This window comes from Telopea speciosissima, chromosome 3 (genome assembly GCF_018873765.1).
Source record: "Telopea speciosissima isolate NSW1024214 ecotype Mountain lineage chromosome 3, Tspe_v1, whole genome shotgun sequence".
Classification (NCBI taxonomy): domain Eukaryota; kingdom Viridiplantae; phylum Streptophyta; class Magnoliopsida; order Proteales; family Proteaceae; genus Telopea; species Telopea speciosissima.
In genome coordinates, this window is record NC_057918.1 from 67,292,905 (window position 1) to 67,315,331 (window position 22,427).

The following is a 22,427-nucleotide window of genomic DNA, read 5'->3' on the forward strand; positions in this document are numbered from 1 at the left end:
AGCAATATGCCTCACTTGAAGAATTCGGCGCCAAATCCAGGAAGAGTCTGGGGCAGAGCTGACAGTCCAAATAGAGTCTACGGAAAGGCCCAGCATACACCCAGGAAGTCCAAATACTAGATTTGTTGGTGAGGAGCTTCCATAACAGCTTGATAGAACCAACTAGGTTGACATCTTTAATCCTTCTGAGACCAAGACCCCCTTCAGATTTGGGGAGGCAAGTAGAAGACCAGTTCTTAGGGTGGAGGAACCTGGCAGAGTCCACTCCTTTCCAGAGGAAAGCACACATAATGGACTCGGCAGCCTTGATAGTAGCCTTAGGAAGGTCAAAAACACCACTCCAATAGACATAGCAAGACTGGAGAACCAATCTGATGAGCTCGAGACGACCTGCATAGGATAAAAGTTTGGCCTTCCAAAGCTGAAATCGCATGCAGGGGAGGTCAAGGACGGGGTTACAATGATGGGCTGAGAGTCTGGCGGGTATGAGGGGCAAGCCAAGGTAGCGGACAGGTAAAGTTTGGCCATGTTGATACGATACAGAATTGATACATAAAAAAAATATGTATGGTACCGATATGGGCCGATACACTAGCTGCCAAAACCCAAAAAAATCCATTTTTTTGAAAGAAAATTTTTTCCTACTAAAAAACTATACAGGAGGAGCGATTAAACAAGAAAAATATTGCATTAAAGCTCATCAAAGCTAAGGGTTGAAGTATGTTAAAATTTTCTTTTTTTTTTTCTTGAATCTTGGTTTTTCTTTCTTGTTTTTGCCAAATATTACATCTAAACTGGAAAATTGACCTAGATTTAATGAATGATTTGGAAGGTTGTTGGGCAGTTAAGAAGTGTCAAATTCTAAAGCTATGTGTAGCTGAGATGAGGATGTTAAGATGGATGTGCGGAAAAACTAAGAAGGATAAAGTAATAAATGAACGTATTAGAGCTGACTCCTCTCTTTTTTTAGACCTCAGTTTTCCCTACTTTGTTTTTGTTGAATTCTGTGAATACTGGCTTGAGTCAAAGTGACTACAGCCATCTTTATTTATAATGTAAAGAAGAACATTCTGGAATGGGAACAAGGACAAAAATACCCCTAGGACAAAAATACCCTTGAACCCATATTACAACACTCCCCCTTAAGTTGGAGCATACATATCAAACATGCCCAACTTGCTAATTATAGGACAAAATAACTTATTACTGATTCCTTTGGTAAGGATATCAGCCAGCTGCTCACTAGACTTGATAAATGGAATACAAATAATTCCCTGTTCCAATTTCTCTTTGATAAAATGTCGGTCAATCTCAACATGTTTGGTACGATCATGTTGGACCGGGTTGTGAGCAATGCTGATTGCCAACTTGCTATCGCATTGGAAGATCAGCATTCATACCCAAATCTTGAAGAAGTCCCTTGAGCCAGAGAAGTTCACAAATACCCTGTGCCATAGCTCTAAATTCAGCTGCAGCACTCGATCGAGCTACAACTGCTTGTTTTTTGCTTCTCCAAGTAGTTAGGTTTCCTCCAACAAATGTGCAATACCCGGATGTTGACTTCCTGTCATCAAGACTACCAGCCCAATCTGCATCAATGTATGCTTATATCCAGAGATGGCTATGTAGAGAATACAAGACTCCTTTTCCAGGAGATGACTTGAGGTAGCAAAGTATTCTATATGCTGCCTCCAAGTGAGAGGAGTGAGGATCATGCATGTATTGACTTAAGACACTCACAGCAAATGTGATATCTAGTCGGGTATGTGAGAGGTATATCAATCGGCCAACTAACCTCTGATAACTACCCTTATCCACTGGGTCACCTTCCTCACTCTTCAAGTGTGTTAGGCTCAAGAGGGGTATCTACTGGTTTACAGCAAAGCATCCTGTTTCACTCAATAAATCCAGGGTATATTTTCTTTGAGAGAGAGATGCCCTTAGCTCAATAGGAAACCTCAATCCCTAAGAAATACCTTAACCTGCCCAAATCTTTGACTTCAAATTCGGTGGCCAAATAAGTCTTTAACTACTGGATTTCCTGTGCATCATTGCCTGTAATTACTATGTAATCAACATAGACAATCAAAATTGTCACTTGCTGTCCCATCCTTTTAACAAACAAAGTATGATCAGCATTGCTTTGCGTATACCCATAAGCAATCACAACCTTGTGCTTCCCAACAAAGACCCATTTACAACCAATGGGTTTCTTTCCTAGTGGAGGATTCACCAAATCCTAGGTCTGATTCTTCTCAAGGGCAAGCATTTCTTCGTTCATCGCATCCTTCCATTTCGGTTCAGCTATTGCATCCTGCCAATTGTTAAGGATGGTAACAAAGGATAAAGAAAATACAAAGGCATGGAAAGCAGGAGTTAGAGAGTTGTATGACACAAAGTTGGAAATAGGGTGTTGTGTACTACTCCGCTTTGGTTTTCGAATAGCAATGGGTAAATCAAGACTAGGATCAAGAGGAAGCTTACCAGAGATATGACTAAGAGTAGGACTTGGAGCAGGAACAGATGTTGATTGTGTAGGATCAGTGGTAGTGGTCTCTTTGTACCGAGGGCCATGAAAAGGAAAATTAGTTCCATAAGAATAAGTCTTCACATTATTCTCCCCCGTGGACCATTTGTTGTTGCTCAGTCTGTCCCACTTCTTGTTCCTGACTTGTAATTCCATCTTCTAGTTCAACAAAGACATCATCTATGGTAGGTATCTCAATGTCCAGAAGAACAATCAGCGAGACCTCTTCATAACTTAGAATCTCCCCCTACAGAGGTACCGGCTGTTTAAAGTAAGCCTCAGACTCCCGGAACACCACATCCATAGTAACAAAAACCTTTCATGTAGGAGGATGATAGCATTTATACCCCTTTTGGGTAGCAGAGTAGCCGAGAAAAATGCATCGTAGCCCTTTGGGATCAAACTTGCCGTGTACATGGTGATTCCGGGCAAATACTACACAGCCAAAGACCTTGGGAGGCACAACAAACGTGGATTTCCCAAACAGAATTTCCAAAGGTCAACAGCTTCCTAAAACCCGTGAGGGAAGCCAATTGATAAGATAAGTAGTTGTAAGGACAGCATCACCCCAGAAACGAGGAGGAACAGACATAGTAAACATAAGAGAACGAGTAACCTCCAATAGATGTCGGCTCTTGGGTACAGGCACTCCATTTTGAACAGGTGTGTCAACACAAGAAGTCTGATGTATGATTCCATGGCTATCCAAATATGAGCGAAAGGCACCATCCATGTACTCTTTTCCATTATCTGATCGGAGAATCTTCACTTTGGCATCGAACTGGATCTGGACCACTTTATGAAATAGAGTGAAACAGGTGAAGACGTCCCTTTTACTATGCATCAAATAGACCCAAGTGGTCCGGCTAAAACAATCAACGAAAGTGACAAACCATCGAAACCCAGAAGTAGAAACACATCAGGCAAGGCCCCATACATCATAATGGATCAAAAAAAGTGGACTCAAACTTCGATTATCAAAAATAGGAAAAATACTTCTAGTTTGCTTTGCCAAAGTGCAAGCATCATAAAAAAAATTATGTTTAGTACACCTTTTCACTAAACTAGGAAATAAATCAGATAAAACACCAATCGGTGGATGGCCCAAACGACGATGCCAATTATTCAACTCAAACAGTGCAGAATCAAAATCAAAAGACGTAGACTGAGATGTCAAAGCTGCCGAGGAACTGTCAAGCACGTACAGACCACCAACCACTCTACCACATGCAATCGTACTGCCCATTGCCAAGTCATGAAACAAACAATGGTTCGGAAAAAAAGTTACTTTGCAGTTTAAATCCTTGGTTAGGCTACTAATGGAAAGCAAATTAGTAGTAAACTTAGGGACATGTAACACAGATGAAAGGCTAAGAGACGAAGTGCACTGCACAGGTCCCTTCCCCGAGATAGGAGAAAGAGACCCATAAGAACTTTATTATGACCAGATAAAGGAAAATATTTGGAAAAAAGAGATGAAGAACCTGTCATATGGTCGGTTGCCCCTGAGTCAATTACCCAAGAATCGGGCATGACTGAGGCGCGGTTCCCACCAAATGAAATACCTATGGACGAAGGTGTATTGGGATTGGTAAGCAAAGAGAGAGCCGAGGCAGCCATGGAAGGAGATACAGATGCCGAAGAAGATGTGTCCAAGCGATTCACCATATCCCATAGCTTTTGCAGTTCAGTCATAACTTGGGAAAGAGATTGATCAAGCTATTCTTCAGTAGTTGCCTAATGAGCACGGGTGTTACTTGGCTGATTGGATCCACCCCCCTTCCACGCCTACAAGTATCGACAGGGCGACCATGAAGCTTCCAGCATCGGTCCTTTAGGTGCAATTCCTTCCCACAATGATCGCATTTAATGGGAGGGTGATCACCAGATGTCCAAGCAGTAGTAGCAAAAGGGGAAGAATTTCCACGGGAAGACTGAGAACCGAAAATAAGGGTAGATCGTTCCTGAGTAACAGGATGAACCATGGGTGTACGCCGACTATCCTATGCCGAAAGGATCGCATAGGCCTGCTCCAGAGTTGGAAGTGGGTCCTGATTCAAAATGTTGGCCCGGATCTGATCAAACTCAATATTGAGGCCGCCCAAAAAATAAAAAACATGTAAACCATCCTCCCACTTCCGGAAGGCCATGGCATCAACATCACAGGTAGCAGTGAAGGTCCCCATAAAATCCAACTACTGCCACATGGTACACATGGTATCATGGTTTAAAGTATCAACCGATACGAAACGATACGGACCGATACCGATACGATACATACCGATACGTCTCCTTTTTTTTAAAAATGAACTGTCTCGAATTGTATCAAAATGTATCGACCGATACCATCGATACGTCCAGTAAAGGGTTCAGTGGGTGGTTTAATACGTATAGATACGTATCGGCTGATACGGCTCGATACATCACCGATACATACCGATACGTACCGATACATACAGATACATTCCATAAAAAAGCCATTTTCACTCACAGACTCGATACAATTCCTAATCTAAAGAAAAAATGAAGGAAAACTCTCAACCAAGAGTCTAAAATCTTGCATTTAATCTTGGTTTTTCACACTTTTAAACTAAAAAACGAATCAAGGAGTGCTACAACATTATCCTTTGCATTATCCAATACTCTTCATGGCTATAGACGATTACAACATGTGAGAAACTTCATCTTTTATAACAATTTCAATTTAATGCACTTGTTTGGTTATACATTATTCATCATTTTAGGTTTTATGCATGACACTTATTATATATTGCTTATTTATATTATTTTTTTGTTCTAGAAGTGTATTTCCATATGTATTTTGACCATTTCTATGCGTATTTGTATTGTTCGATACGTATCTCCGAAACGATATGATACGATACGATACGTCTCTTAAAATCACCCGACCGATACGATACCCGATACCGATACTTTAAACCTTGCATGGTATTGTAATACTGAGAAAGGGATAACTCCAATTGCTTGGTAGAATGGATCTTCTGACATAGTTCATAACATTGGGCGACATTCCCAACCTGAGAATAGGTGTCCTAGGCTGTCTTCCAAATTTTCGCAGCCGAATGAAGGAGATGATAATGCCTGGCAATTTCTTGGTCCATGGAATTAACCAGATAGGACCTTAGTTAGTAAAATCGCGTATTATACGCGTCCCCGTATTTTTAAATGTATAATATTCCCGTCCCCGTATTTTCCCATATTTTTATATAAAAAATGCATTTTTTAATCAAACGAGTATTATACTCGTATAATACGCATATTATACGTTTTTTTTTAAATAAAAAAAAATACCCAAAAGATTAGAATTTAGGGAAATGATTTCACTTTCCCTTTCGATTTGCGTTGAACATCCAACCGTAGCAGGCAACAGTAGCCGCCCTCCATCTCCAATCATCCTCCCCATCTCCGTTCAACAAAGCGGCACTTAAGTCTTGTACTCTCCTCTTGTTTCTCTGGTCTTTGAACTTTGATGGTGGTAGTGAAGCAAATGAATCTGGTGTGATATTGGCGAGAACGGCTCAATCTCTATTCTATTTTATTCTTGTTTTTCTGTCTCTTGTAGCTAACGTGTACAGTGGAGATCCATATCTGGAACTCTCCCTCTTGTCTTGTGTTGGTTAATTAGTGGGAACTGGGAAGTGGGAACTCATCCCCCTTCACAAGAACACATCTGGTTAAAAATATATGGTTATCTCATTATAGATAATAAGAAATGTAATGTTGGAAGAATGATTTAATGATAAGGTAATCAACTTGCTCATCTCATTTTCAGACAATCTACATTCATTTCTTGTAGATTATTGATATTTTGGTATGTTAAATGATAATCTTAGAGATGTTATATAGCATATTATATTATTGTGTTTATTTTAGTTCATAAAATCATGATATTATTTTGTTTATTAGGTGATGAATGCATGTTATATAATGAATATATGTTCGTTTTTTTAAAAGTATTATTGCCGTCTATGCCGTATTATACCCGTATTAAACGCGTACCGTATTATTACCGTATGCGTTTTATGAAACCGGATTTTTGAAAAGTATTATTACCGTCTAGTCCGTTTAATTGCCGTACGTATCCGTTCCCATTCAATTGCCGTTCCCGAACTTACTAACTAAGGATAGGACAGGACCAAGAAATTGAAATTCATCCATCTATGCTATGCGAAACCAGTCTCAAATAGCCTGACTTGAGTGCCCGTGATGTAGCCAGAGAGACCACAGGAACCAATTGCAAACAAGCAAGAGCGAGACCATAAAAGATAATTACTGCCATTTAACTTGATGGGATTCAACGGAAATGGAATGATGCGATGAACCATCAGAGCCAGAGGAAGCAGAAGAGATCTCTGAATTGGCAGGCATGGTGGTTGGTATAGAAAACAACGGAGAAATAAAGCCTCCATAAATTCAAAACGTAAGGAGGGGAGATAAAGGACCCTCGGTGGGAGTCAACTCACCACCAAGGGTGGGTAAAATATAACAGCAAGGAAGAGGACCTCTCGTAGGAGAAAAAAGAAGGGCGAGAGGCCTGCGGGACTGGAGGAGGTGGCGGAAGGTGGTGGAGGGGCATGCGGGGCCTGGCGGAGGTGGCGGTAGATGGTGGAGGGGATAACGAGGCCTGGCGGTAGATGGCGGAAGGTGGTGGAAGGGCTGGCGGGGCCAAGCAATTCACCATATCCCGTAGATTTTGCAATTCAACCACAACTTGGGAAAGAGATTGATCAAGCTATTCTTCAATAGCTGCCTGATGAGCACGGGTAATACTTGGCTCATTGGATCCACCCTTTCCACGCCCGCGAGTATCGACAAGGCGACCATGAAGCTTCCAACATTAGTCCTTTGTGTGCCATTCCTTCCCACAGTGATCGCATTTAATGGGAGGGCGATCACCAGATGTCCAATCAGTAGTAGCAGAACGGGAAGAATTTCAATGGGAAGATTGGGAACCGGAAATAAGGGCCGATTATTCCTTAGTAACAGGATGAAATGATGAACCATGGGTGTACGCTGACTATCCTCAGCCGAAAGGATCACATAGGCCTGCTCCAAAGTTGGAAGTGGGTCCTGATTCAAAATGTTGGCCCGGATCTGATCAAACTCAATATTAAGTCCGCCCAAAAAATCAAAAACACGTAAACCATCCTCCCACTTCCGGAAGGCCGTGGCATCAACATCACAGGTAGCAGTGAAGGTCCCCATAAAATCCAATTGCTGCCTCATGGTACACATGGTATTGTAATACCGAGAAAGGGACAACTCCAACTACTTGGTAGAATGGATCTTCTAACGTAGTTCATAACATTGGGTGGCATTCCCAACCTGAGAATAGGTGTCCTAGGCTGTCTTCCAAATTTTCGCAGCCAAATCAAGGGGAAGATAATGCCCGGCAATTTCTTGGTCCATGGAATTAAACAGATAGGACATGACCAAGAAATTGGAATTCATCCATCTATCCTGTACGAAACCAGCCTCAACAGGCCTGACCTGAGTGCCATGATGTAGCCAGAGAGACCATGGGAACCAATTGCAAGCAAGCAAGAGCGAGACCATAAAAGATAATTGTTGCCATTTAACTTGATGGGATTCAACGGAAACGGAATTATGCGACGAACCATCAGAACCAGAGGAAGCAGAAGAGATCTTTGAATTATCAGGCATAGTGGTTGGTATAGAAAATAACGGAGAAATAAAGCCTCCATAAATTCATAACATAAGGAGGGAAGATAAAGGACCCTCGGTGGGAGTCAACTCACCATCAAGGGTGGGTAAAAAATAACGGCCAGGAAGAGGACCTCTCGCGGAAGAAAAAAGAAGGGCGAGAGGCCTGCGGGGCTGGAGGAGGTGGTGGAAGGTGGTGGAGGGGCCTGCGGAGCTTGGCGGAGGTGGCGGTAGGTGGTGGAGGGGATGGCGGGGCCTGGCAGAGGTAGCGGAAGGTGGTGGAAGGGCTGGCAAGGCCTACGAGGGCTGGCGGAAGGTGGAGGAGGGCTGGTGGAGGCCTGCGGTGGTGGAGGAGCCTACAGTGGTGGCTGTCCTTAGGGCAGAATCACGAAGAAGAAGAGAGAGAGAGAGTAAAAAAGGAAAAAACAGGAAAAAAATTTAATTCCCATATTCCCGGAGTATTTTTGGCTCTGATGCCATGTTGAATTCCGTGAATACTCGCTTGAGTCAGAGTGACTACAGCCATCTTTATTTATAATGTAAAGAAGAACATTCTGGAATGGGTACATGGACAAAAACACCCTTAGGACAACTCTACCCTTGAACCCATATTACAACATAAACCAAATGTGAGACTAGGTATACTTGAAAATGACTAATTTCAAGAACATATAAACCAAATGTGTGTTTTGATTGTTTCACACAAAAAACTGATATATTAAAAAAATAATATTGGAAAGTGATTTAGGCGGCCTAGGCACCGCCTAAGCTCTTAGGGAGGATCTCAAATGCCTCGGATCGCCTAGCGCCTTAACAACTATGATCATTTCAATACTAAATACTAATACATCATTCCAAATTTCCAATTCTATCATGCAAACGAGTGTCCTGTAGGATCAAAACCTCGAGATCTCGATTGACTCTGCAGAAGCAAATTAGCCTCTGTCTGTGACACATAGGCTTCCCATGTCATAGTGCTGCTGAAGAATCGCACGTACTCTTCCACACAATACATAAAAGTGGAGTCATCAACAAACTGAAGGTACTCTATCTTAGGGTATAGAAGAGGCGGTGTTAATGAGATCGGTCCACTACTACTGCCACCAGGCTGTCGAACTACCATCAGCATGTTCTTTGGATAAGATCTTGCAAGTTCGATGTTTGCTAAAGTATCTCCGCACAATCCGGCGATTTTTCCGTCGAAATGGGATCAAAACTAAGTTTTTTGTGTTTTTTAGAGCTTCCCTGCCGAAACCAGCGAGACGACCGAGAACAGTCAAGATCTCGACTGGGATCGGTTGAGTTTAATTAAGTCCATTTTATGTAAAGGTTTGGTTCAATATCGGTCGAACCGAGATCTCGGCCGAGACAATGCATTCCTTCTATTTTGCCTCTAATCTCGTCTCGGTTGTGCAAAAAAACAAGATATTACCGTGATCTCGGCAAGTTCATGTTCCATGCTAGATAGAATAGTTTCCTATTTCTTGTCTAATTCAATTTCCTTTTGTATCTAGGATTCTAGGCTGTAATTTTTTATTATTGTTGAATTATGTAACCCGAGAGGGTATTTTGGGTATTTTTTGGTGTTTTTCCCATAGCCAGCATAGTCGGCTATATAGGGGTTTAATTATAAATTTGTCATCTACTTTGAAGTTATAAATATATTGCTTGGTGATCACATTAATCATTCAAGCCATTCCTAAATTTCTGTTTTGTTAACATGGCATCAGAGCCAATTTTTCTCTGATCTAGGGTTTCAAAACGCACCTCCCTCCCATCGTTTTTTCATCCCACTCTCATTCCCACAATCTTCTCTCTTCTTCTTGGTTCCCCTCCTTCACCTTAGGGCAGCAATAATGGGGTGATCATATGATCTAGTTGCTGTCCTCAAACCTACCTCCTTTTTTCCTTGACCTAACCTTTTGCTTCTACCCGATAGGTGCTGCCCCCTTCTCTGTGGTATTGGAGGTTCTCCAATTTTTTTTGAAGATCCAGCCTCTACTCCTTTTTTCGGTTGATCTTCCCTTGTTGGAGCTTCATCTACAACCAAGGACAGCATCTATCCACCTCTACAGTTTTTTTGAAGATCCCTAGCCCCAATCGATCTCTCTTCCAGGGTTTTATAAAACCCTGACATTTATCGATTTTTGGGTTAGGGCTGCTTGCTGTTGCTGCTTTTTTCAGCGGAGTACTACCATCAAGGGGGCTACTCGACCTTGATTTCAGCCTCTGATTCTGAGTTTTTGGCCACCATCAGGTTTCTTCAATTTTTTGGATCGATTTCTCCATTCTATCGATTCCACGATTTTTTTTCTCTTTGTGCTGGCTGCATCATTCATTACTGCTTCAAGTGTTTAGTTGGATGCAAGCATGACAGGCTCCACTTCTTCTGCTACTTCTGGGATTGATGGACAGACCAGGACAGATTTTCTTCCCCTTGCTGCTCCTATTAAGCTCGATGGCACTAATTATCTCACGTGGTATCGGTCTACATATTTGACCATTGCTGGTCGAAGACTTACTAGCCATATTCTTGGGACTAACACCATGCCAGCAGACCCTAGTTCTCTCCAAGACAGGTGGCTGTCTCATGATGCTATGGTCATGTCCTATTTGCTTCACTCCATGCAACCGGACCTCTCTAGCAATTATTTGCTTCTAGAAACAGCCCATCAAATCTGGAGTGCTGCCAAGGAAACTTACGGGCAGGTAGGGAATGATGCTCAGGTGTATGAGATTCGCAAGAAGGTTCATGGCACCACTCAGAAGGAGCTGTCCGTATCTCGGTACTATACTGCTCTCAAAAGTTTATGGCAGCAATTGAATCATTACTCCAATTTTCAGCCCTTTACTGCTTCTGCTATTGCTGCCAATCGCAAACACGTCGACAAAATCCATGTGTATGACTTCTTGGCAGGTCTGAATGTAGAGTATGATCCTATTCTAGTGCAAGTTCTTAGTCGGTCTCCTTTTCCTACACTAGAGCAGTCCTTTGCTTCGGTTCATACCGAGGAGACTCGTCGGGCTGCTATGTTGACTTCTTTTACTGTTGAGCGATCTGCCTTGCAAGCTGCTTCCAGCCCCTTTTGCTTTAGTTCATACTGATGTGTGGGGACCTGCCCGTCGTGCTTCTATTTCTGGTCATAGATGGTTTGTCTCGTTTATCGACTGTTATACTCGTACTACATGGGTGTACATGATGCAACACAAGAGTGAGGTTTTTCACTGTTTTCAGCTCTTTAATCATATGGTTCAGACCCAGTTCAATGCTAGTATGCTACCCTAAAAATTCTGCGAAGTGACAATGGTAGAGAGTACATGGAGGGTCAATTCCAAGCATATTTGGCTGAACATGGGATTATTTATCAGACCAACTGTGTTGACACTCCTGCCCAGAATGGAGTGGTTGAACAGAAGAATCGACATCTTTTAGAGGTTGCTTGGGCTATTATGTTTGCCCGGCAGGTCCCTTCTCAATACTGGAGTGATGCTGTCCTTACCGCTGCCTACCTCATCAACTGCATGCCTACCCGTGTTCTTGCTGGCCATGCTCCTATTGACATCCTCCAGGGTCCTTCTTCTTTTGTCGTGCCACCAAAAATATTTGGCTGTTTTTGTTATGCTCGCAACCATCATCCTCATGGCAAGTTTGACCCTCCTACCATTCGATGTATTTTTTTGGGCTATTCAGCTGCCCAAAAAGGATACAAGTGCTATCATCCTCCTACTCGGCGCAGTCTGGTTACTATGGATATTGTCTTCCATGAATCCCTGGCCTATTACTCTCAGCCACCTCTTCAGGGGGAGCATGATCCAGGGTTTGAAGATGTGCTTGCTATACTACCGGTTCCTATTCAGGGGGAGCCATCTCCTCCAGCCCCCACTCCAACATCTAGTTTGGTCCCTATTCAAGGGGAGCGTAAACCTGTAAGTTAGATCCATGTTGATAAAGTCTATACCCAAAAGCACAAGGAGCACGTTGATACTACCAACACTATTGTACCTCTTCTCCAATCGTCAGAACTTGATCTAGAGCCTGCTCCACCATCTAATAAGGATCCTTCTCTTGAATTACCTATTGTTGTTCATAAAGGCATTAGGTCTTGTACCCAACATCCCATATCCAATGTTGTTTCCTATGATTCCTTACCTTCTTCCTATCGTGCATTTGTATCTTCTCTTTCCTCTGTTTCTATTCCACAAAAGTAGCAGGAGGCAATTGCAGATCCAAAGTGGAAAGCAACTATGATGGAAGAGATGAAGGCCTTGTTCAAAAATGAGACGTGAGAACTAGTGGTTCTTCCTCCAGGCAAGAAACCAGTCGGTTGTAAATGGGTGTTTATTGTCAAGCAAAAGGTGGATGGGACAGTAGATGGGTACAAGGTCAGACTTATGGCTAAGGGTTTTACTCAGACCTATGGGATCGATTATACGGAGACTTTTGCCCCAGTTGCAAAGTTGAATATTGTTTGGGTTTTACTGTCATATGTTGTCAATCTAGGCTGGGATTTACAGCAATTGGACTTGAAAAATGCCTTTCTCCATAGAGAGCTAGAAGAGGAAGTTTATATGGAGATTCCTCCAGGTTTTTTCTGGTGACAAAACTCATCAGAAGGTTTGCAGGCTGAAGTGAGCATTATATGGGCTGAAGCAATCTCCTCGGGCTTGGTTTGGCAGGTTCCATAAAGCAATGATCTCTATAGGATACAAACAGAGTAATGCTGATCACACCTTGTTCATCAAGCGAAATAGAGATAACATCACTCTTTTTATAGTCTATGTCGATGACATAGTTGTGACTAGTAATGATGCAGATGAAGTTTCTCACTTGAAGACTTTCTTGGGACAAGAATTTGAAATAAAAGATCTAGGACAGCTTAGGTACTTCCTTGGGATTGAAGTTGCCCATTCTTCCAGAGGCATTTTTCTCTCCCAAAGGAAGTATGTTCTAAACCTATTCTCAGGGACTAGTTTGTTAGGATGTCATCCTTGCGACACTCCTTTGGAAGCTACTACTTGTCTGCAAGAGAAGGATGGTGATCCGTTTAATAAGGGTCAATACCAAGGGTTGGTGGGAAAATTTATTTATCTCTCCCACACCAGACCGGACATTGCAATTTACAGTAAGTTTGGTCAGTCAGTTCATGCATGATCCCTACTCCACTCATATGACTGATGTTCTTCGTATTCTTCATTAGTTGAAATCAGCTCCAGGAAAAGGGATTCTCCTATCTCCGCATGATCATCTCCGTTGAGGCTTACACTGATGTTGAGTGCTGACTAGGGTGGTAACCCTGACAGGAAATCAACCTCAGGGTATTGTACATTTGTAGGAGGTAATCTTGTCACATGGCGTAGTAAAAAACAAAATGTTGTTGTAAGATCCAGCGCTGAAGTAGAATTCCATGCTATGGCCCACGGCATATGTGAGTTATTGTGGCTTTAGAGTTTACTCCAAGATATTAGTGCTTCTGTTCATCGTCCAATGATGTTGTACTGTGACAACAAAACAACGATCAGCATTGCCCACAATCCAGTGCAGCATGACCGTACCAAGCATGTGGAGATTGACAAACACTTCATTAAGGAGAAGTTAGAGAGTGGGCAGATTTGTATCCTTTTTTTGAAGTCCAGTGATCAACTTGTTGATATCTTCACTAAAGGACTGAGTGGAAAATTGTTTCATCATAGTTTAGTCAAGTTGGGCATGTGTGATATCTATGCACCAACTTGAGGGGGAGTGTTGAATTATGTAAACCGAGAGGATATTTTGGGTATTTTTGGGTGTTTTCCCATAGCCAGTAGAGTCGGCTACATGGGGGTTTAATTGTAATTCTGTCATCTACTTTGGAGTTATAAATATATTGCTTGGTGATCACATTGATCATTCAAACCATTCCTAAATTTCTGTTTTGTTAACAATTACATATGTGATCCAAGGGGTGAGCAATAACTCTCAACGATTCTGCCTCTCTCTCAATTCCTTCAGAAGGAACTAGCTTGTTAAAACATGAAAAGCATGACATGAAGGGAATCCATATCACCATACCTTGACACCTCCAGGAAAACAAAAGGCAAGTAAATCCTTCGGTTGCACAGCTAACTTCCTTCCACGAGGATATTGAAAAAGAATCTGCAGGTATGAAGTCAGTTTTCAGTACAATCAATAACAAACATGGAATGCAACCCATAGACATGACACAACCATGAAAAGCTACAAAGATTTAAGAAGCATGTGCAGAAATTTAAAAGCTGTTGCAAGAATTTTAATTTAACCGAGTAAGAGATAGCAGCACTTGCACCAGAGTTACAGCCTTTTAAATTTAAAAACTCCAACTTAACATTATTGAGGGAAAGTATTGATGATCACCACCATTGTCACTAATAAAATTTATTAAATTACTTGGAATAGTTTTTTTTTTTCAAAAAAACTAATAATTTTTTTAACTCATGTAAACCCATTACAAACATTTTAGATTTCTTGTTAGACCCTAATCCATTATACCATACTGGATGAGGGTAATCTGAGCTTTCCCTTGATAGATGTTAAATTTGAGATTTTGAATTAAAAATAAGGCAGCTATTTGTCATTTTCACTGAGAGACTTGAAGGACAATCTTTCAAAGCCAGCAAACAATTGGATTTCCTAATGCTAAACACCAAGAAGGATACAAAATCACTAGTATCATCAATTTTTTTTCCAAAGCGGGAGCACTAGCATGAAAAACCAGAAAGGAGGAGTCCGAGAACCTGCACAACTCACAAGCATACCAAAAATGCAAATAAATGAACCCCCAAAAATTTCAGTCTTTGCACTTTTTTAATGTAGGACAAGAAAATAGGTATGATGTTGACTATTCTACCAAAATACAGCAAATTAGAGTTGATATCATCAGCATAATCAACCTGAGGGTCAAATGTTGGAATTGAAGGGGCGCGACATTGTATCATTTTGAGATCCATTATTTCAGATTTACCCATCTCTGATTCCCATATCTTCCTTTTGGCAAATGCATCCTCAACAGCCTCAAGATTAGCATCTGAATGAAGACCCACTACAAGAAAGTGTTCAAAAAGTGACGTGGGCTCCTTGTATCTTTTATGATCCTACAACAACAACAGCCTCATGTGAGTTGCTCAACATTAGTACCAAAAAGTGAGGATCGGTAAGTAATAATACTTTCTAACAACAACAGTTCAATCTCTCTTTAAAAAAAATAATAATTTATGGAAGAAAAACCAATTTTGGGTAATATTATTGACTTACTATCAGTAAAGACACCAAACAACTGGAAAAAGTGTGCAACATATAGAAGTCACTATGAAAAATTCACAGATTCAAAGCTTCCACCTTTTGATAGCATATTGAGGCATGTTATATCATTAGGTTATTCTGACCTTTCAATTTGCAAAAATATAGATCTACTCTTCCTTAGAGCCCATAATCAAATCTGTTCTTTAGAGCACCAATATCTGATCTTTCCATGTGGAGGAATAATATAGAATACTTCTATCACCTCCTTCCTCCTAATCACTCTTCTCTGATAAGAGAGCAGGATCTAAAATATCTAACAAATAACTGAGAACAAAACATCTGCCGGACAAGTTGACCAAGGATCATAAGTAGGCAAACCAGAATGTGTACACATAAAACTGGATAAGCTCATCCAACGCCAGTTGATGAAGAAAATTCATCCAACCTGACCCATTAAACAATTGGACTGGTGTATGTTTAATCTTCATACTCTAAAGCACTCCCCCCCCCCCCCCTCTTCTCATGTTACCTTAAACCATCAAATCGATCCAATCAGCTCCAACTCAAACATCCCACTCAACATGGAAGCAGATTCTGACAAAGTCTTCTACAATAAACTGAACTGTTTCATTTTGGTCCAATTTTGTAGGAATGGAGGTTGGAAATATTTCAGTGATTCTGTTTAAAAGAAAAATAAGTCATTATAGATTTACAAAATTTTGGCAAAATCATTGAAATAAACAAAAGGGTCTATCATGTGGCATCTCCATTTAAGTGATTTAAGAAATCGCACCTGACATAAAATGTCTGCCATGTGGCAGCTCCAATGGGGGCCCGCCCAATTTTGTGGACATGTTGACCCCAATGTCTCCTACCCACGTGCCAAGTTTCAGCCAATCCAAGTTGGCTAGGTAGCAAGACAAAAAAATCCAGGAATACAAAGAGGGGTACATGAACATATATGGGAGGGTAAAAGATTGAATTTGAAGCTGAAACTTGACAACTGGCCAATCCAGACTTAGAACGGTTTGATGATGCAGGAAGTTCTGTAAAAGCAACAGGAAGAATTGCTCAGGTACCAGTCAGCGAGGCTTATTTGAGCAATTTTAATTCCAGAAGTTTTCGCAAATAAATGCCCAAAGTAGCAAAAATCATAAGAGAAGAAATGTGAAGGAGTACGCCTGGTACACCAGGTTCTACCACTGCAGGGCCCAATCATACGTCCAAAGAAATGTCTCCACCTGCTGCCAACAGTCTTTCTTCGGAATTATACTGAATGGGTCGATCCTCCCCTACCGTTTGTTTTAGCAATTTATCCTAAGGTCTCCTCTCCAAGAGCTCCCTGGCTACGACAGAGGAACCAACCCGCCTACTTGACCTGTCTAACAGACAGAATTGCCAGCATCATCCTGGAAGGGCATTTTCTGCTAGGAGCAATTTCAAGATATCACTCACCTGGGTGATCTCTTGACGTTTCCCTGAACACAATGAAATCAAGAATTCTGTTTCAACCAAAAGAGGAATCACAAACCACTTCCATGCCCATGTAGTGCCCTGTGCCCCAATCTCTAGTTCAGTTTTTTAAAAATATTGAACTGTAAACAGCCTTGAGATCTGAATGCTTGAGCGATTCCAGAGATCACCAAGCCCTTTTATTTATATTAAAGAGTTACATCTAATCAGACTTGAACTATGAATAAAAACACAACTAATCTAATCAGACTTGAACTAGGAGAACCACCCTAGCTGATTCTAATTAGTAATACTAACTAGGAATCGGCTAGGAGGGGGAAAGGGGGAAAAAGGTCAAAACTACCCCTATCGGGTAGGGCCTAAAAACATACATTATTTTAACACCCCCCCTCAAGTTGAAGCATAAATATCAAACATGCCCAACTTGACTAAAATAGGATGAAAGACTTTCCCACTTAACCCCTTAGTGAACACATCGGCTAATTGGTCAGCAGACTTCACAAAAGGAACACAGACTAGCCCTTCTTCCAGTTTTTCTATGCTAAAGTGTCTATCGACCTCCACATGTTTGGTACGATCATGTTGAACGGGATTGTGAGCAATGCTAATGGCAACCTTCTTGTCACAATATAACATCATGGGAAGACGGACAGGAGCACCAAGATCTTGCAATAAACCTTTAAGCCACAACAATTCGCAAATACCTTGAGCCATGGCATGAAATTTGGCTTCAACACTAGACCTTGCCACTACGTTCTGCTTTTTACTACGCCATGTGACAAGATTCCCACCAACAAATGAGCAATAGCCGGAGATGGACTTTCTATCAGAGGATCCAGCCCAATAGTCATCAGTATAAGCTTCAACTCGAAGATGGTCATGAGGAGACAAGAGAATTCCTTTTCCCGGGGCTGACTTCAAGTACCGGAGGATTCGAAGAACACCATCCATGTGAGAGGAACAAGGATCATGCATGAACTGGCTTATCATACTCACGGCAATGGCTAAATCTGGCCGTGTATGAGATAGGTAAATAAGTTTTCCCACTAGCCTCTGATAACGGCCTTTGTCAACCGGTTCATCTTCCTTTTCCTTGAGCCGTGTAGTAGCTTCCAGAGGTGTATCAGAAGGTTGACACCCTAACATCCCAGTCTCAGACAATAAATCTAGGATATATTTTCTTTGAGAGAGAAATATGTCTTTAGAGGATCGAGCAACTTCTATCCCTAGAAAATACTTTAACTTCCCCATATCTTTTATTTCAAATTCACGGCCAAGGAAAGTCTTCAATTTGCTGATCTCATCATTATCATTTCCGGTCAAGGTTTGAGATCTCGCCGAGTTTCTCGGATTTTCGAAATCTCGAGACGAGATTGCCTGCGAGTCTCAAAAGTGCAATATCTCGGTTGGATCTCGGTTTCAACCCATTATTTTAACCCACCTACCACTTAAATACCTTACCTAATTGGACAAAACTCGACATATCTCGGCGAGATCTCGGATCTCGGGTCCAGATCTTGGGTTGACCCAAAGTTGAGGCTTTGAGTTGAAAAAAAAAAAAATGCACCAACTCGGCGAGATCTCGACTCGTCTCGGTTTTTCCAAGAGTCGAGTTGGCACCGAGACCCGAGTTTTAGTACCTTGTTTCCGGTTACAACAATGTCATCCACATAGACTATGAGAATGGTTATTTTTTCACCATTCCTTTTGATAAACAGAGTGTGGTCAGCATTACTCTGTTTATATCCTACAGAAACCATAGCTTTATGGAACCTTCCAAACCATGCACGGGGTGACTGCTTCAACCCGTATAAAGCACGCTTCAATTTACATACCTTGCCCCTGGTCTTATCACATAAGAAACCAGGTGGAATATTCATATATACTTCCTCTTCAAGCACTCCATGGAGGAAGGCATTCTTCACATCTAGTTGCTGCAATTCCCATCCTAGATTTATAGCACAGGATAGTAGCACTCTAATAGTGTTAAGTTTGGCAACAGGTGCAAAGGTCTCCAGGTAGTCGATCCCATAAGTCTGAGTAAATCCCTTTGCCACCAATTGTGCTTTATATCGATCCACAGTGCCATCTACCTTCTGTTTCACCACAAACACCCATTTACATCCAACTAGTTTTTTTCCTGGAGGAAGAACCACAAGCTCCCATGTATCATTTTTTTGTAAGGCTTTCATTTCTTCCATCATTGTTGCCTTCCACTTTCCATCTGTAAGAGCCTCCTGCCAATTCTGGGGAATACGAACAGAAGAAAGAGAAGAAACAAATGCATGAAAAGATGGAGAAAGAGATTCATAAGAGACAACATGAGAAATAGGATGTCGAGTGCAAGCCCGAATACCTTTGCGATGAGCAATAGGAAGTTCAAGAGAAGAGATATTACCTGGAATAGGAGAATGATCTGGTTCCAGAGTCGGCAACTGGATGGGAACTGGTGCTACAATGGATTGAGGCTGCCTTTGTTTGGGACATCCTCTCTGGTAAGTTTTGAGATTGGATTCATTAATTCTCTTCTGAAATTCTCCAATAGTTTGTTGAACTGGAGTTAGCTCCCCCTAAATAGGATTTTTATCATTACCAGTATCCAAGTTCTCCCCCTGTGTAAGATCCTCGTTGTCTTCGTTAGAAGATGTGGGACGAGCAGGAGGGGTGGGGTTAGGCTGGTTATGTACAGGAAGTTAAGCAGGAAGCTCAATTAATACATCTTCATTGGAAATCTCCCCGTGAAGATGAGTCGTCGGATAATAGGAGAGAGCTTCATGAAAAACAACATCCATACTTATGAGGGTACGACGGGTAGGGGGATGGTAACATTTATAACCCTTTTGGGATGGAGAATATCCCAAGAAAATGCAACGAAGGCCACGATGGTCAAGTTTGCTTGGGGAACGAGTATCCGTAGCATAACAGACACAACCAAAGATTTTAGGGGGAACCACAAAGGCTGAAGAACCCTGTAAAATGTCCACAGGGGTGCGGGAGTCAAGGACTCAGGTGGGCATCCTATTAATAAGATAGGCAGCAAGATAAGGACAGCATCGCCCCAATATTGGGGAGGAACAATACGGCAAACATGAGAGCCTGAGCCACCTCTAGGAGGTGGCGGTTTTTCTTTCGCTACACCATTTTGGGGGGGTATCGACCCAACTGGTTTGATGGAGTATCCCATGGGCAGCAAGGTAGTGTTGGAACCGACCATCCATATATTCTTTGCCATTGTCACTCCTTAATATTTGGAGTGTAGCATTGTATTGGGTCTGAACCAACTTGTGAAAATTCTGAACGCAAGAGAAAACATCACTTTTGTTATGCATTAAATATATCCATGTACTCCTAGAATGACAGTCAATGAAAGAAGCAAACCAACGATGTCCAGAAAGAAATTGCTTTCGACTAAGACCCCACACATCAGTATGAACAATGTTAAAAGGAGAAGAACTACGTTTATTAGAAATAGAGTAAGTGGAACGATGTTGTTTAGCCAAAACACAAGGTTCACAGAAAAATTCTTCCTTATTACATTGTTTAACTAATGCTGGAAATAAAAAGGATAAAGTTCCTAAAGGGGGATGACCCAATCGGTTATGCCACTATCGAAGTTCAGAAGAGACTAGTGAATTTTGATGAATGGGAGATGGAAGTGATGTTGGAGGAGGACTCCCATCATGAAGCAAATATAATCCACCATGCAGCTTACCACATCCAATCGTCCCCCCCGTTGCCAGATCCTGAAAAACACAATGTAAAGGAAAAAATGTTACTTTGCAATTTAGGTCACGGGTAAGACTACTAATGGATAAAAGATTAGTGGTAAAATTAGGTATATGTAAAACAAAGGATAAGGTTAGAGAAGGAGAGCAACTGATAGATCCTTTCCCAGAGACAGAAGAGAGGGAACCATCAGCGACTCGAACTTTGTCTTTCCCAGAGGCAGGAGAATAACGATGAAATAAACTGGAGTGTCCAGTCATGTGATCAATGGCATCGGAGTCTATGATCCAAGGAGAAGAGACTACCGATGCACAATGACCAGCAAATGAAATACCTGAATGGGCAAAATTTGAACCTGGAATGGTGGAAGAACTGGCAAGAGTCGATGTAGTAGAAGCAGCGGAAGCCTGTAACATACAACGGAATACTTGAAGTTCTTCCTTGAATAGACCAGTGTCAGTAGTAGGAGTAGTAGTGACAACCTCAGTATGATTGGCTTTGTTTTTCGACTTCCGGGCAGCACGTTTCGCTTCAAAGTCAGCCGGTTTACCATGGAGTTTCCAACAAGTGGCCTTGGTATGATATGGCCTATTATAATGCTCATACTTCACGGTTCCTTTAGAAGAGTCACTAGTAGTAAAAAACCCATCAGTTGTAGGAACAGCAGTGGCAGCAGTTTTTAGAGCTGATCGATCACTGGTGGGAGTGTGTAACATAGCAGTTCGCCTGTTTTCTTCAGTAAGGCATAGGACTGTTCCAAAGTAGGAAAAGGGATTCTGCTGAGTACCTGGACCCGAATCTGATCATATTCCACATTTAAGCCAACGAGGAAGTCATATACTCTGATTTTGTCATCATGCTTGCGATAGGCAGCAATATCAGTAGGATTAGTGGGCTGGTAATCAGTGTAATGATCCAGGTGTTGCCATAGACTTCGTAGGAGAGCATAATACTTGGAAATGGAGAGGTCCGTCTGAGTGGTTTCATGAATTTTTTTTCGTAATTCATAAACCTGAGCATCGTTACCAACCTGTCCATAAGTTTCTTTGGCAGCCATCTATATCTGGGCAGCAGTCTCTAGAAGTAAATAGCCATTGGCAAGATCTTGTTGCATAGAATTAAGAAGAGAAGCCATGACCTGAGAGTCATTAGAGGATCCATCAAGCCTGTAGAGGACCTGCAGTGGAAGGCTTTACTGAAGTACCAGTAATGTGTCCAGTGAGACCACAGCCAGCAATGATGAGATAGGTTGATCTGGACCACATGAGATAGTTAATTCCATCAAGTTTGATGGAGGCAGCAAAGGGAAGATACTCTTGTCGAGTTTGTGCATCAGGTCCAGAAGTGACTTGATCATCCGAACCAGTAGATACATCAGAATCAGGCATGGTGCTTGATATGCAATTGAGATGAAGAAGGTTATCTCAAACCAATCAGCAATAAGATCTCCAAACAGAATCGAGTCACCTCCTTAAGAAGATCAGATTGTTCTCAAAAACAAGGAACCCAATAATAAAGTAGACTCCAATTAGGACTATGAAGAAAATCCAAATCGCAAGAGCTGTAGATGATGAAGAAGTGACTAGAACTGAGGAAAAGAGGCCACAAGTATGATGGAATCCCTCTGAGATAGTAAGGAAGCAGTCCCTCAAAAAAACCAGCAGCTTCAGAAGAAGATTAAGAAAACCCTAACTGGGAAATACCTGAATCGAAGGTAGATGATGGGTTTTGAAATTGCAGCACTTTCAGCCATCAGAATAG

The 22,427-nt window shown here is 41.7% G+C and overlaps 1 protein-coding gene across 4 annotated transcripts in view; it reads right to left on the bottom strand.

Moving 5' to 3' along the window:
* LOC122655827 overlaps positions 1 to 22,427 on the bottom strand; it is a 144,389-nt gene that overhangs the window by 116,257 nt on the left and 5,705 nt on the right. For all 4 annotated transcript variants that reach the window (XM_043850188.1, XM_043850185.1, XM_043850187.1 and 1 more), the window contains exons 3-4: positions 15,119 to 15,319; positions 14,262 to 14,345 (exon numbers count right to left, since the gene is read on the bottom strand). In XM_043850188.1, coding sequence (XP_043706123.1) covers positions 14,262 to 14,345; positions 15,119 to 15,319 — 285 coding nt within the window. The remainder of the gene's footprint in view (positions 1 to 14,261; positions 14,346 to 15,118; positions 15,320 to 22,427) is intronic.